The sequence below is a fragment of the Hyalella azteca genome, unplaced genomic scaffold (assembly GCF_000764305.2).
Source record: "Hyalella azteca isolate HAZT.00-mixed unplaced genomic scaffold, Hazt_2.0.2 contig642, whole genome shotgun sequence".
NCBI lineage: Eukaryota > Metazoa > Arthropoda > Malacostraca > Amphipoda > Hyalellidae > Hyalella > Hyalella azteca.
In genome coordinates this window covers 37,763-51,904 of record NW_025930981.1, presented here as the reverse complement: position 1 = coordinate 51,904, position 14,142 = coordinate 37,763, and the positions used below count along the sequence as shown (strand labels likewise).

Sequence of the window (14,142 nt, the reverse complement as noted above, 5' to 3'; positions counted from 1 at the left end):
GAACGTGCTGTAGGAAACTTCCGAGAACAACTCCAACAGTGTGATGCAGCTAACAAACCCCATCTTCCTGATATTGTTTTCAAAACATAAGTATTTTAAATGGTATGTTATGCTAATTATGAGGAAAATAAACTTTCTTCTTTATGTACCTCCATTACTCTTTTATTTTGCCTCAAAACTGTTTAATCAGTTCTGCCCCACCCTGTATAAGCTAGCTAACACATTTAAATTGTATATTGTAATCAATATATAACAAATAGTCAAATAGTTAAGACTACTTATAGCCTTTTAAGAATTAGCTAAGCTGCTAGCTACGTACAATGTATTGCACTCTTGATGCCTCTGTACCAAAAAAATTCCATTTATTGGAACCTAATACACACTAAAGGCAACAAGTTTATATACCAATTTGTCATTCATAGTACATATATACTAAACCTTGAATAACAATACCTCAATATAAATTAAAGACTGCTACTCAATATTTTTAAATATATGAAAAAATCAAATAAATCAAAAAAATCAAAAAAATCAAAAAAATCATGATTTTTTTATAAAAAAATCAAGTGATTTAATCACTTGATTTAATCATTTTGATTTAATCATTGCCAACCCTGGTTTGTCACTATGCCGTCAACTGGGGCTACTCGGGACTGGCAGGGTAACTCGGGACAGTCCTCCGACACGGCGTAAAACTGTTTTAGTAATAGTAGCAAAACAGCCAAAACTAATTGGAATATTGCAAAACTAAATATAGGTGCGTAAACGTCAACATTTTTCCTACGGTATAGTCAGATGGGGTAAGACAGGACCAAAATCACTAACAAGCCTGTAGCATCTATACCATGAATAACTAAAAAACCCTAAACCTATCACAAGGTGTATTTATGCAATGGGCTTCTAAGCTACTACTCAGACATTTTGCATCCAACACAGTTTTCTGTACAGATTGAAATAAGTGAGCTGGTCCCATCTTACCCCACTGGGGTAAGATGGGACCAGGCATGGGGTAAGACAGGACCAACAGGTAATTCTTATGTTACAAAGTTTTTCATAAAAGTACAAATCTGATATTCAATATTATCCATCTAGAAACACATTATTTGATTAAACAACCACTTGTTACTATTTTGTGTTGTGGGAAGTCAACTCTAATATCAGTCACATTGGAGTTTTTGTCATGAGAAAACTTTGTTAAGCATAGTAATAGTGGGTTGGCTTTGGTTCATTGTAGAGCACTGCTAAATGCTTCATGTATATTCCATTAGTGTCATAATGTCATTGTTTGAAAAATTTATCAAATTGGTAATAAAACCAATGCATAATAACTTAGTCTCATACATCATATGTTTTCTTGCTAACTGCATTTGTGGTGCACTTCTTCAAACATAGTTCATGGTCTCTCACAGAGTTGTGATCATAATTATTTTTCATGTTTCACACAATGACTTTTCTCCCAACCAATGTTGCACATAGTTCTGCAGCTCACTAATGGGAAGAGACATCCCTATTTTATCCATCCCTTTGATGCAATTTAAAATAGTGCACTAAATTTCTCTAATTAAAACAGCTAACAAGTTATAATGAAGTTTGAGCAAAAGATAAAAATTTCGGCCAAAATACTCCATGTACCGGTACTGCACAATAATATATTCATTTAAAAACTACTTTTGATGAACTGTAGGGTAAGAGAGGACCATTTGTGGGGTAACACAGGACCACTTGTGGGATAAGACAGGACCACTTGTGGGGCAAAACAGGATCATTTAGTGGTCCCGTCTTACCCCATGTCCGGTCCTTTTTTACCCCATTTTAGAATATATGTCAGGCAGTGATGGTAGAAGGTAGGAATGCCTAGAATGTCTCAAATGTTGCTTATTACTTGAGGTTACCTGCCTACATCCACAAACCAAGCCAAAAATTTTTTTGTCATTAGACAGAACTAATTTCCCAAACAGGGTTAACTATTTTGTGAGCCTTCTTTACATAGGTTTTCTTTAAAAATTAGCCAGAAATTCATTATTTGCAGAAGAGGGTTGAAACAAACACTGAAATGACAAGCAATGATTGCTCTTAACATATTCTTTTGTCAAATTAGATTCAGTGCAATTAGAATGCATGCCATGGGCTGGTCCTTTCTTACCCCATGAAGCCTGCGATCCTGTCTTACCCCATTTGATTATACCTATGTAGTATAAAGGAAGTCAAAAAATACTACATATACTAGCTTTGAAAAATTCCTGAAAAAAATGGTAAAAAATGCTATTTTGAAAAGTTACTTCTGCTAAGGTCTGTAGTAAAAAAATATTTGCCGTATTAAAAAATTTTACTTTCATAAAAGTTGCACGCAGGACCCATACTTTCAAAAAAAGTTAAGAGATCGTAAGTTCATCAGCCAATCATTGACGGCCTTTTAAGCAGAATCCACCAATCATAGACAAGAAAATTGAGCTTAAGTCCTTATGTTCACTTAACGAGTTTTGAAAGTATGGCCCCAGGTGTCGGCTTGAAAACTTTATTTGCAGAATTTACATACCTTAATCCAAAAAAAATGGCAGCCATTTCCACACGGCAGGGCTACTCGGGAGTTGGGACACCCCCAAAAACGCACTTACAGTAGAACCTCAGTAAGCATAGGCTCCAGTTAAGAAAAAATTGATTAAAAACAAAGAATATTGATTACATTTACCTCGCTTGGGGAAAAAAATTTCACTTATCAAAAAATTAGTGCATCATCAGTCATCACAAAATTGTGCATAGAATGTCATATATAGAATTGTGCACCAGGCATCATAGAATGAAAAGTAATTGACCTAAACTATGATTTATTTCTGCAAAACATATGATGGTTGTCACTAAAAGATTCCTTTCTGTTTCAGGTACCTATGTTTTTCATGATTTTTTTTTATAGTAAATTCACTTAACCAAATTAAAATGGTGTGAAATTACAAGCCTTCCTGTAAGCTTACAGATGCAGAAAAAATGCTATAAGGCTGCTGATATGAAGCTTGCAGTGGACAAGGTTGTTGTAAATGCTCAATGGCATGTTCATGGATACGGTAATATCGCATCAATAATACGGTAACATTGCATCAATAATACGGTAATCAATGTATATGGTAATATCATATCAATAAAGGAAAAACAAGTAAAAATCACAGAAAATGTCATTTATTCTACCTCTACATCATCTACAATGAAAGAGGAGGACTTCAGAGTACTGTTAGTAATGGATGAGTACACTCTGCATGCTTCAAATATTTTAAAATGAAGTTTTATTCCAAGTGTCCTGAGTAGCCCCGTTTGATGGGGCTACTCGGGACACCCTTTTTTTGCTTCTGGCACCTTACAAATAGATATGGAATTTTTTGAAGATGCCATTCGATAGCCCTCGCAAAGAGTTATAAAATGAGCCTAAACTTGTTTATGAAATGTTTCATGGTAAGAAGTTATTATCGAAAATGCTCAAAACCGTCCCGAGTAGACCCAGTTGACAGTACACTTGTGCGGTGTGCCCAAAATTATTCATACCTACCCCTTCTGCCGGGGGCCCTTTAATGGTCAACCTTCAGAAATATAATCAATTCCAATTTTAAAGAACAATAAAGATCATTTACAACTCATTCTTCTAGGGAAGGTTGTCATTATAATGTACAAATGTACCTACCCTCTTTTCATAAATATTTGTACCCTCTTTTTCCTGATCATTTATCTTGATATTTAAGAAGAACTGGCAATGAAAATAGCAGTAGATACTCAATAATTGTATTGCAAAATTTGGTGTTATTATAAACATGGTAATATTTTTCTCAGTACAGTCTGAAAATAATGTTTTTTTTCTGAAATTTAGGGAAAAGCTAAAATTTTGCTAAAAGTTTGAAGATGGCAAAGAAAAAAAGAGCTTATTAATGATCTCAAAAACAAAATTACAAATTCTCACAGAGAAGGGCTGGGATATAAAGCAATATTTAAGAAATTTATGTTCTACTTCTACAATACAGAGCATTATAAAAAAATTAAAATCATTTATCACTGTGGATAACCTGGTTGGTCAAGGAAGAAAAAGAAAAATCTCCCCTAGATGTGCCTGAAACATAATACGCTCCATTTGCAACAATCCTAGGATCACTAGCAACAAAATTCTGTCAAATTTGGATGCTTTTGAAGGTATCAAGAAAAACATTGTAAACTGTAAAGGAACAATGCGTCACGATGGACTAAAGGGTTGTTGACCCAGATAAACCCCTTTGCTAACAGAAAAGTATGTGAAAGCATATCTGATTTTTGCTAAAACTCATGTCAATTCCCCAACCTCATTTTTCTCCAATATTTTGTGGACAGATGAGACTAAAGAAGAAATATTAGGGCATATGGATGTTGCTTATGTTTGGAGAAAAAAAGATGAGGCTAATAATAAAAAAAACGCAATCCCCACAGTTAAACATAGGGGTGAGAATCTTATTTTCAGAGTTTCTCCATCTGCTAGGGGACCAAGAAGTCTGATTCAAGTAAGCGGAATCATAAAAAAAATATCTTGATATTATCAAAAATAACATCGTGCAGAATGAAGGATGCAGAAAAACTTTCTCTTGGAAAAACTTTTTCTTGGTTTTTCAACAGGATAATGATCCGAAGCACACAAGGAAAATGGCAATGAAATGTTTTGAGGATTATCACATCAATGTCATGGAATGGCCTAGTCAAAGTCATGATCAACTTAAAACATTCAACTCTGTAAATCAAATTTTGCTGTTAAGTGGCTTCTTAGTTGAATTAGATTTTCTGGCAATTTTGTAAAAAGATCACAGTGCTCTAAGAACCAGGAGCCATGTCATCTATGTTCAAGGAGTTCTCATGTCTGCAGGAATGATATTTTTCAATTCCTGCATTTTGTCCTGCATTCAATTTTGTGCCAGCTGCTTGGCTTAATGAGAGTTATCCTCGAAAGATTGAATTCCATTCTATGCAGTTGAGATTGAATTGTATTGATTCCTAACTAACTAAAGTTTACATTTTTCATTTATATCAGGTATAATTTTCCATTTGGTTTACTGAACTTTTGTTTTACCTCTTCAAAGCAAAATGCCAGAACTGGATGGAATTTTATGATGCAGGAGCAAAATATGACTAATGAAGTTTTACTGAACAATGCCTTCTTTCTACATCTGAAGGTGAGCCTAATTATGTTAATTCTTTGTTTATTCTTTTGTTAATAAAAAAGCTTGTATGAAAAATATTTATGGAAGTATAAATTCATTTTTTATTGAAATAAGTATATACCTGGGTATGTTATTTATTAGATAAAATTTCTGCTTAGTCTTCTGTTATTACAGTTTGAACCTTTATTTTACAGAAACATTATAGCAAGGAGCTAAAAGTATGGAGAGAACCAGAGTGGAGGATCTGCATTCCTACAAGTGATGCATTAGACAGCCATGAAGTCTTCAGCCAACACTTTGTTGGTGTGTTTTCTATTTTCTTATTTTTACTGCCATGTGTATGCATGTTTTTGTGTCAGCAAGTCAAATTGATTGCATAGCAGAGTGAACTGATATAATTCATCAATTACCGTATATGAAGATCTGTCATAAGTTATGTTTATTTCTCATGTAGCTAATAACTGGTTGGGTGGCTCTGTCCCACATTTATGATTTTGTTCTCATTTTATTTCCTATGGGCCAAGTCATTCTAATGCTGGCCAAAGTCAAATTCCAGTTGGCATTAATTCTCTGCTCTATAGATGCTTTTTGATGAAGAGTTCAAAATGGAAATTGACCTTTTCATTAAAATCCTTTGTTTATTAGTATTACCCTATAATTGTTTATTGTGTCATTTCAATTAAATGCAAGTAAGTGCCTGAATTTTATCTCTTTATCTTTGCCTAAATATTTTTGGTTGTTTGAGCTATTGAGAATAGATTAATTTTACAGGTTACTCCTTCTGAGACCTCAGACCAGTAAGATTAAAGTTATACTCAAGATGCAGATACATTTGGAATAGGTTATCAATTTTTTTGTAATTTAATCATGTCTGTGTCTTTCCAGAATGTCATGCTTTGCATCAAACTTCTCAGTTAGGGTAAGTATCAAGCCAGTTTAGAAATGAGTATATTTAAGCCCATTTTACCCATTTTTCAACTGACACTTTTTTATCATTCAAATATGTAAATTGAGGAAAATTTTGACCTACCTACTACTTATACTTATAAAGTTTAAGTAATGGAGTGCCTTTTAAAACAATATTCCATGTTTCTGAAAGAGTGTTTACAAGTCTGGGATGTGGCAAGAGCATCACATATGAATTGACGGAGAATGAGTTGGTACGTCATAGCCACATCTATCGTGGTACATCAGGAGGCTGCAACCATGAAGATGAGAAGCATGGAAGACAGTCAGGTGTTGGCTTGCATACCACAAGAATACCCATCAATGACATTTACCTTGAGACCATGGAGGTAATATAACGATCATCTGATCTTGAAATGAGGATTTGCTTATTGATGAGCACTTTGTTGTTTTCGTGATTTGAAACACAAAATTTGCTATCATGTTCAACATTTTGTAAGATGCTTTTATCCCAAACAGGAGTTGCTGCTAAAGTTTTTACATTTTAAAATTGAGATTGATTGAGAAGAATGCAATTTTATTTAACAATTTTTAGAGTTTAGTTGATCTTGCTGTCTAATAATTGGTATAGTATGGTACATAGTAGGGTCAACAAGCCTTAAAATTGCTCCAAATAAGGTTCATAAAATCAGGCAATGTATTTCGCACATCACTGAGCATTTTCAGGGTGTAGAAATGAAGCAGCTGAGAAGACAAGCGGCCTCCAGAATTTATGCAGAAAATAGACTAAATTGAAAATTGCAAATGAGGCTCTATACAAAAGATACAAATTTGAAAATTAATGCAGCTTTAGGTTATGAATTCAAAAATTTTTTATGACTTGTATCATTCATGCAATGAACAATTTTCCTTGCAGGAAAGTCTAGTTCACATATTGGTTGTCTCTGCAGTATTGGACTCTACCATTGAAGAGGAGACTTATTTCCACACTCATCTCGATTCTGTCCGGCTCACGACCAATGAAGAGTGAGTCTACCAACATGAACATTCAAACCACTAACAAAAATTATAGGCTATAATTTCATTGAATTAAATAACAGAAATTATGAAAGACAGAATTCAGATTTTTAAGCTGCCCCTGTCGAAAAATGTCTTCATCTCATGTTTATTTAACAATAATTTCTCACTCTACAATGATGGGGAAAAAATGATAGTGAGGCTGAACATTCTGGTTTTACTTTAAACGTCTTTTTAAATTTCTATTTCACTTGTAATTGATGTTTTTATGTTTCACACAGAGCTGAGCAGTTCCTGAACAGCTTCAGCAGCCACCAGCCTGTGCTGGATAGTGTAGCAGCCAGACTTCATCACTGGCAGGCGGAAGCGGCCGCATCACAACCATTACAAGAGATGCAAACCTACTTGAACGACGTTCTAGTTGATTGCTGGGAGGACATTATTCGAAGGCATAGCCTTGATTGGCAGACAAACAAGATTTTCCAAGATCTCCTATATAATGCTCTTGATTTGTAAGTCGTAACAATAAATTTTGTGTATTATTTATGGATGGCAGCGTTTTACTTTGTCTGATATAATGCAATAATTATTTGCAAGGCGCTGAGATCATTTAAAGATAAACAATCTATCACTTTTAAAATTCATGTTGGTATTTGTAATATTTGCGTCTATGTTTTCGTTTCAGTGTGGTGGTTGGTAAGTGTCACAGCATGTTGTGGTGGCGCATACGAGAGAAGTGTGGTAGCATGGATGATCTGGTGAGTCTGCGGCTGAAGCATCTGCGCACCGCCTGTTTCACACACAGTCAACTGCAGCTGCCTGAGCTGTGTGAGATCACCACACCAGCTGCAGTCGTGGAGCTCGCCGCCCTGGGCAACTTAGAGAGCGCTATCGCCCGTCTCCACTCCATGCATGCTGCCATTGAACTCCTTCAGGCTCATGGAAAGCAAGCTCGAGCCGAACTGCAATCCTTCAAAGGCTCTACTGCTGATAGTGAGCTCTAAAACTCTTTTGTTTTAGTTTTTATGCACTAATTGTGACCTTACAGGTTATTCCTTCCATTTAGGTTAGGCAACTACTAGAAGCATGAACTGAAAACAAAAAATTTTCCTCTAATCATTTACTAAGAAGAAGTACCAGGTATTACTTTAATAGTTTCGAGTTCTCACTTGAAACAAGAATTTACGAGCAAAGAAAACGGTAAGTAAATTCACCACACTTCATAAAATGTTTCAGAGACCAGCTCCGTGATCTGTTCAAACAAAATTTATGTACAAGTACAATATTTCGTAAAAATCGTGATATACAAAAAAATTCAAACCTAAATAATGTAGAAAATAACAAATGGAACATAAAAGACCTATTTATTCACAATTTTAGAGGATAACAACTGCTCGCGTTATTAACACAAGGTTTCCCATCATTTGAAAGTTTAATGTTGTTTCAAACGGACTCCATGCAATAACGTATAAGAAGGGAATAACCTTATATTATTTTTCTACTGCTCATATCCGTATTTTCCTTCAGACGAACGTCTGTCGTCAGTATCTGAGGAGGAAGTGCTAGGACTGCTCACCATGGCCATCATTGAGGCACAGTGTCCACATCTGGTGAGCAACCTTTACTACACGTCGCACTACGTCTTCTCCCTGCCTGACAACCATCCTCTCAGGTAGCAAGAAGCACCTTACGTTCCCGGTTTCGTTGTGTACTGTTTACTGTTTTTTTGATTTTCAACTTACTGAAGCCTTTCAGAGGGCATTAATTTGAAAATCCTCTGATATGGTTTTAAATTAGCACTATGTAGGAATTTCCACTCAAATTCGAATGAACATCATTCAGTTCGAAAATTTAGCAAAATTCTTCGTCAATTCTCGTCCACTGTTGAAAGGGTCCGTTTGTTTTTCCCTCATTGTTTTTTGTTATCAGGAGCAGCGGGAACCTGGTGCGGACGGCCCTGAAAAGCATCATGCAGCTGGACATTAGTGAGGTCCTCAAGACACCCACTAAGCCGCCTATCAGGAAGGAAATGTCACTCTATGACCTCATGCAGGTATTTCTTTCCTATTAGAACTTTAAAAATATTGGTGCTCCATGTTTCATAGTCCGTATATTTTTCAAACATTTGTTAGAAATATCACTCAAGATTAGGAAACAGTTTGTGCAAACAATGAGTACCTTGTCACCTTAATTGTGAAGTAGTAACAAATCGTCTGTTTCAAAATAGCGGCGAAATTACGCTTTCTTGACCATAAAACTTGTTTTAAATCATATTGGAAGAATAAAAATGTGGAAAATGTCAGCCTATGGTTCATTAAAAGCAAGGCGCATATTGTGATTTGATTCCATACGTCGCTGGGTTCAAAAATTTTCCCTGTGTCCAGGTGGCCAATGCTGTAGAGCAACGTTTCGAACGCCCTCGCCGGGAGGAGGTGGGGCAGAGCACACCTGACATCAGCAGCCTCGATCTCTATTACCAGCAGCTCACTGATAGAGTACAGAGGTCCACCATGGAGACTTCAGTAAGTCATTGTTTTAAACTTCGTCTTTTCATTCCTTCCGCTAGCGTTTGTACCAATCAATGGCTACCGGAATCCTATCGTAGGCATCTATTTATCAATCAATGAATACTTTGTAAATCTTCGTTTCATGCTTCATTTCTTCACTCATAGACTCAGCGAAGCATTTTCAAATCTTTCAATGACAACCATAGATCTTCAGTACTCAATTGCTCCACGTTTGCTACGGTACATTGAAAGGACTCCTTGAATCATCATTAATAAATCAACCAATGACACGTACGCGAGTTGTCGCTTGTTATTATTTTCACCGAATTTGGTCCCTAGATGTTAGCTCATTTACTTCATCAATTCTGTTATTGTATTTTCCAGTAGGTCATCTATCATTTTTTCATCATGTTCGTAAGATCAATTCCTCAGCTTATAATGTAGTGTTAGCATTGAACCAAATCAATGATTGGTGTTTGCAAAGCGTAAACTGCCTAAGATTGAGGTTTCCCATATGATTATTAGCTCCATCTACATTTCAAATGGAGCAATTCAGAAGCAAATGAATGTATTTCATTTGTTTTTCATGTGAGAAATAGGAATTCAATATGATTGCGCAATGAAAATATTTTCATACCTTTACCTTTTTTGCGATAATAATCCTTACTCCGTGATACATAAATTTTATAGATATAAGCATTTCAGTTCATAGTAAAGTCATGAAATTAGATATTAATTGACCAAGTAATTTGTACGGTTTAATTTTGTTATCTTTCCTAATAATATCTAGGATAAATCCTTGTTGTGTGGCAGAGCATCGACTTGTGCCCTAGTGTATGCTTCTATTCCCCAATATCGGAGGCATCGTTCAACTCGCCTTACTCGCCCCTCGGGTCTCCAGTGCTGCCCAACAGGACAGCGCAGGCTGGTCTCGTCAACAGTATTGTGTGAGTTTAGAAAAAACACATAATCTATAATTAATTCTTGATATCAGTCCTGATCCGCGTGAACAGGCATGATTCAACATCTGCTTCATATTGAAATTAGATACTGAAACAATTACAAAGAGCAGTTTATACGAGTTCATTCTTTTACAGGGAGTTCTTTTCGGCGTTCCCGTCGTCCATACGGGCAAGTTTGCGGCGCAAGCAGACCGAGCGACGTGAGGCTGTGGCAAGCGCTACTGTTGCCGAGGATTCAGGTAATCTTGCATCAGCAGAGGCATCCAAAGACGACTGGGTCCATGGCCTCACACACGGTCGCCGGCGCCACGGCGGCTCCCTCAGCCCTACTTCTCATCGGTCTCCTCCTGAGTCCTCGCAACCTCACCTTCGTTTTTCTTCCCTTGTTAATTCCAATCCGGCTTTAGGTGTCGAGGAAACGGCATCAATGTCTGACCCTCACTTTTTGTCTGCACTGACGTCTCAAGCGAGTCTCAGTGAAGATGACGAAAGATCTTCGAAATCTGGATCCAAATTTAAAAGCGGCAAGCATGTTCGTGGTGCGTCATCCTAATTGTCCCTGAACTGGAAAACAAGCATGCTTTATATATATCATCACTCATGATTGTTAGCATTTAGTGTTTTTCCCAAAACAACTTTCAGATGATTTCCTTCCAGTGAAAACATGTTTCATCGTTGCAGCTTACGAGAGCTAGTGTTGCTCTCGTGTATTGGAATAATATTTTTCCGATAACCATGCACCAGAATTGCTCGTTGTTCTACTCGTTGTATGCGTTGGCTAAAGAGAGGGTAATTTAATGGATGAAAAGATAATTACCAAATTTAGAGAAATTTAGAAGCATTATTTAATATTTTCTTATATTCTGATAAACCGTCTTGACGTAACTGGGTGCCTTGCCATTGATTAATACCAAGTATTGTGTTTGATAGTTTCACGAGCTCGTAGAGTTGTTTCATGAGAACAGAAAAAATTGCAAGCCCATATTTTTGACTTGATTTCATATTTTACTCTTTACAGTTTCGTCAGGCATTACGCTCTATTATCATGATCGCTCGTATCCAGTGATTCAATTGAATGGTTTGAAAAAAGAAAAGTGTTGGATGATCACTTATTACGTAAATAATTTTGTTTCAAACATTATTTGTGTTTGGCCGCAGTACACTTTAATTATCTAATTGCACTTTGTATTTATTTTTAATAATTATGTCGTTCATGGTTGTGAATTTACCTAACGCTTATGTCTTGTTGACATTATCTGATGGTCCAGCTCGTGGGAAATGTTGATAAATGTTATGAAGTTTATGTTTTCGCTGTGAGATGAAATCATATATTTTGTTGATTGTATGTGTGTGGATGGTATACATCCTGATTCATCATAATATTGTTGTCTTCAAGGACAACGTTTTGAAACTGATGTCATTATAAAATGTTATCGTTCATCTTCCAGTTGTAGACATTCAAAAATGCCTGAAAATATTCGTGTGATTTGACTCATCTGTTCAGTTAAAAACTGGCACAGGGTGAAACCCATGGAAATCTAACGAGGGTTTCGCGAAGGTTTTCAATGCTTTGGTGATTTCCGGGAACTGATGATGGATCTGGAAATGCTATAGTTTCCTACATACCATCAGTGACACATAGGTCGCCACTCAGCAGCTACTGCCCTTCACGCGCCGCTCGTCAATAAAAATCTGATGATACTGGTCAGAATTACGATTTGTTAGGCTCGATTGCCACATGATAACTAAGAAGCTTTTTCGATCGCGCTAGAAAGTTGTGGCTTGGTTTTAAGAAAATTTATCGTTTCTTTTGAAGGCCGACGACATAAGTGCTTTTTCGACGTTAGTGGCATTGACGGTAGCGTTTTGAATTAATTTATGTCTCTTTCTTGGGCCCTACAGATAATCTTTTCAGCAAGAATTTTTTTAACCTTACAGGTATTTAAAATTAACCACCGGGGTCTGTGGGTAATTTAAACCTTCAATCTCGCATCGGAGAAAGAGCTGCCGCGGTTCTATGCATGAAACATTGAGAATAAATTGTTGAGCTGCATAATCAATGCACAAGTGGCATATCATCGAATTTAAGAGATAATGTTTCATGCCTCAATTGTTCGTTAGTGTAAAGTCTAATATGTAAGGCGCTTTTAGAAGTGTGGCTATTTGATATTCATATATTTATCAGATTTGTTTCTTGCTCTAGCAAGAATTTCGTGCCAGCAATACTGTTCGTCATATTTTCTTCTGGCCGCATATTATAATATTACCTCCTAGCACACGTTGACGTCCAGACGAATAAGTGTTCTATGTAGATATTTCTTCGTGTAAGTCTTATAGCTCATTATTTTGCTTTAATTTTTTCCTCGAAAATTTCTTGTAAAATTCAAGCATATTTTTATCTATTTGAAGTCAATCGCTTGTCTTTTGCTCGTGGACTGTCAACTCTCGTTCTACAAACACGTCACGAGTGCCACTGCGGGACATTGACAGGAGCAAGCTCCTTGACTCAAGTTATACTCTAGAATCAAGAACTTTTTAGTCGTCATGTGATCATAATTACTGTGCAGCTTTTTACCTACCTTTTTGTAAGCTCTTATTTAAATTTTTTGCTTATGACATATCATATGAGCCGTTTTAGGTTCATTAGACTTAACTGGTCAGGCAAGGCCATGCCGGATATGTTTTCTTCTTACATTCCCGTTTCGTAATACTTCACTGACTTTTGATTCTATCTAAAAAAAATTATCGACAAAATATCCTGAGGTAGGATAGTAGAATTATTGACGTATAAACAATTGTTGCAAGCCTGTCTGTATATTTTATGCAGAAAATATTGTACCATTTTCAACTCTGTGTTCACAGTACTGACTTACTCTATTATGAATGCTCTAGAATGAAAGTAATTCCTTCCCTTCCTAAAGTAATTCCTAGAATTTCCCTTCTAATCTAACTTTTGTGATATTGTTACTGTAGTGCCTTCACTCTACCATTTGCAATCTAAAAATTTCTGCTGGAAAATTACCCTTTCCTGATCTGTAAAACTTCGACAGTTTTATTCTTTTTGTTACGGCATATTTTTACAACTATTCCCTATTTTTCTCCATTGTATTACTGAAGCAATATATTTGTCAATCAATAAGCAAATCTTTTCCCAGTTCAACATGGGCTAGTATTACACTTTTTGTCGTAAACTTTAAGTAGAACATTTGGTAGCCGCAAAGCTTTCAATTTAAGGCGTTCAAACTAATGTCAACGAGCACGATGAATTTTTTAGCCGACTATCCAGAAAACGTCAACATCTCTCCCGCAGCTCTGGCCACCTAACCTCTTCACGAGCACACTCTCTGAGACCTGACCTCTTTACGAGCACACTCAAGACCTGACCTCTTTGCGAGCACACTCAAGACCTGACCTCTTCACGAGCACACTCTCCGCGACCTCACCTAATTACGAACACATTCCCCAAGGCCGTTCGTACAGGCCTACCACAAACCTGGTTAACTTCGTTTTCTCCATGGTCGGGCATCCTGTGTTGAACGAATGTGTTGCTGGCAGTTCAAGTGACGACGCGTGAAGATTTCAGGATCTTTC

General features: G+C 36.4%; 1 protein-coding gene across 1 annotated transcript; it reads left to right on the top strand.

Annotated features, from left to right (window-relative positions):
- Nucleotides 1-4,933: 4,933 nt before the first annotated feature.
- LOC108678485 lies at nt 4,934-13,690 on the top strand. Its single transcript, XM_018166933.2, has 12 exons — nt 4,934-5,171; nt 5,354-5,462; nt 6,045-6,078; nt 6,259-6,454; nt 6,982-7,091; nt 7,364-7,594; nt 7,768-8,075; nt 8,610-8,754; nt 9,012-9,135; nt 9,467-9,604; nt 10,403-10,536; nt 10,687-13,690. Exons 1-12 carry the CDS (start codon nt 5,106-5,108, stop codon nt 11,102-11,104), a joined length of 2,013 nt encoding a protein of 670 aa, XP_018022422.1. The 5' UTR covers nt 4,934-5,105; the 3' UTR covers nt 11,105-13,690.
- The last annotated feature ends 452 nt before the right edge of the window (nt 13,691-14,142 follow it).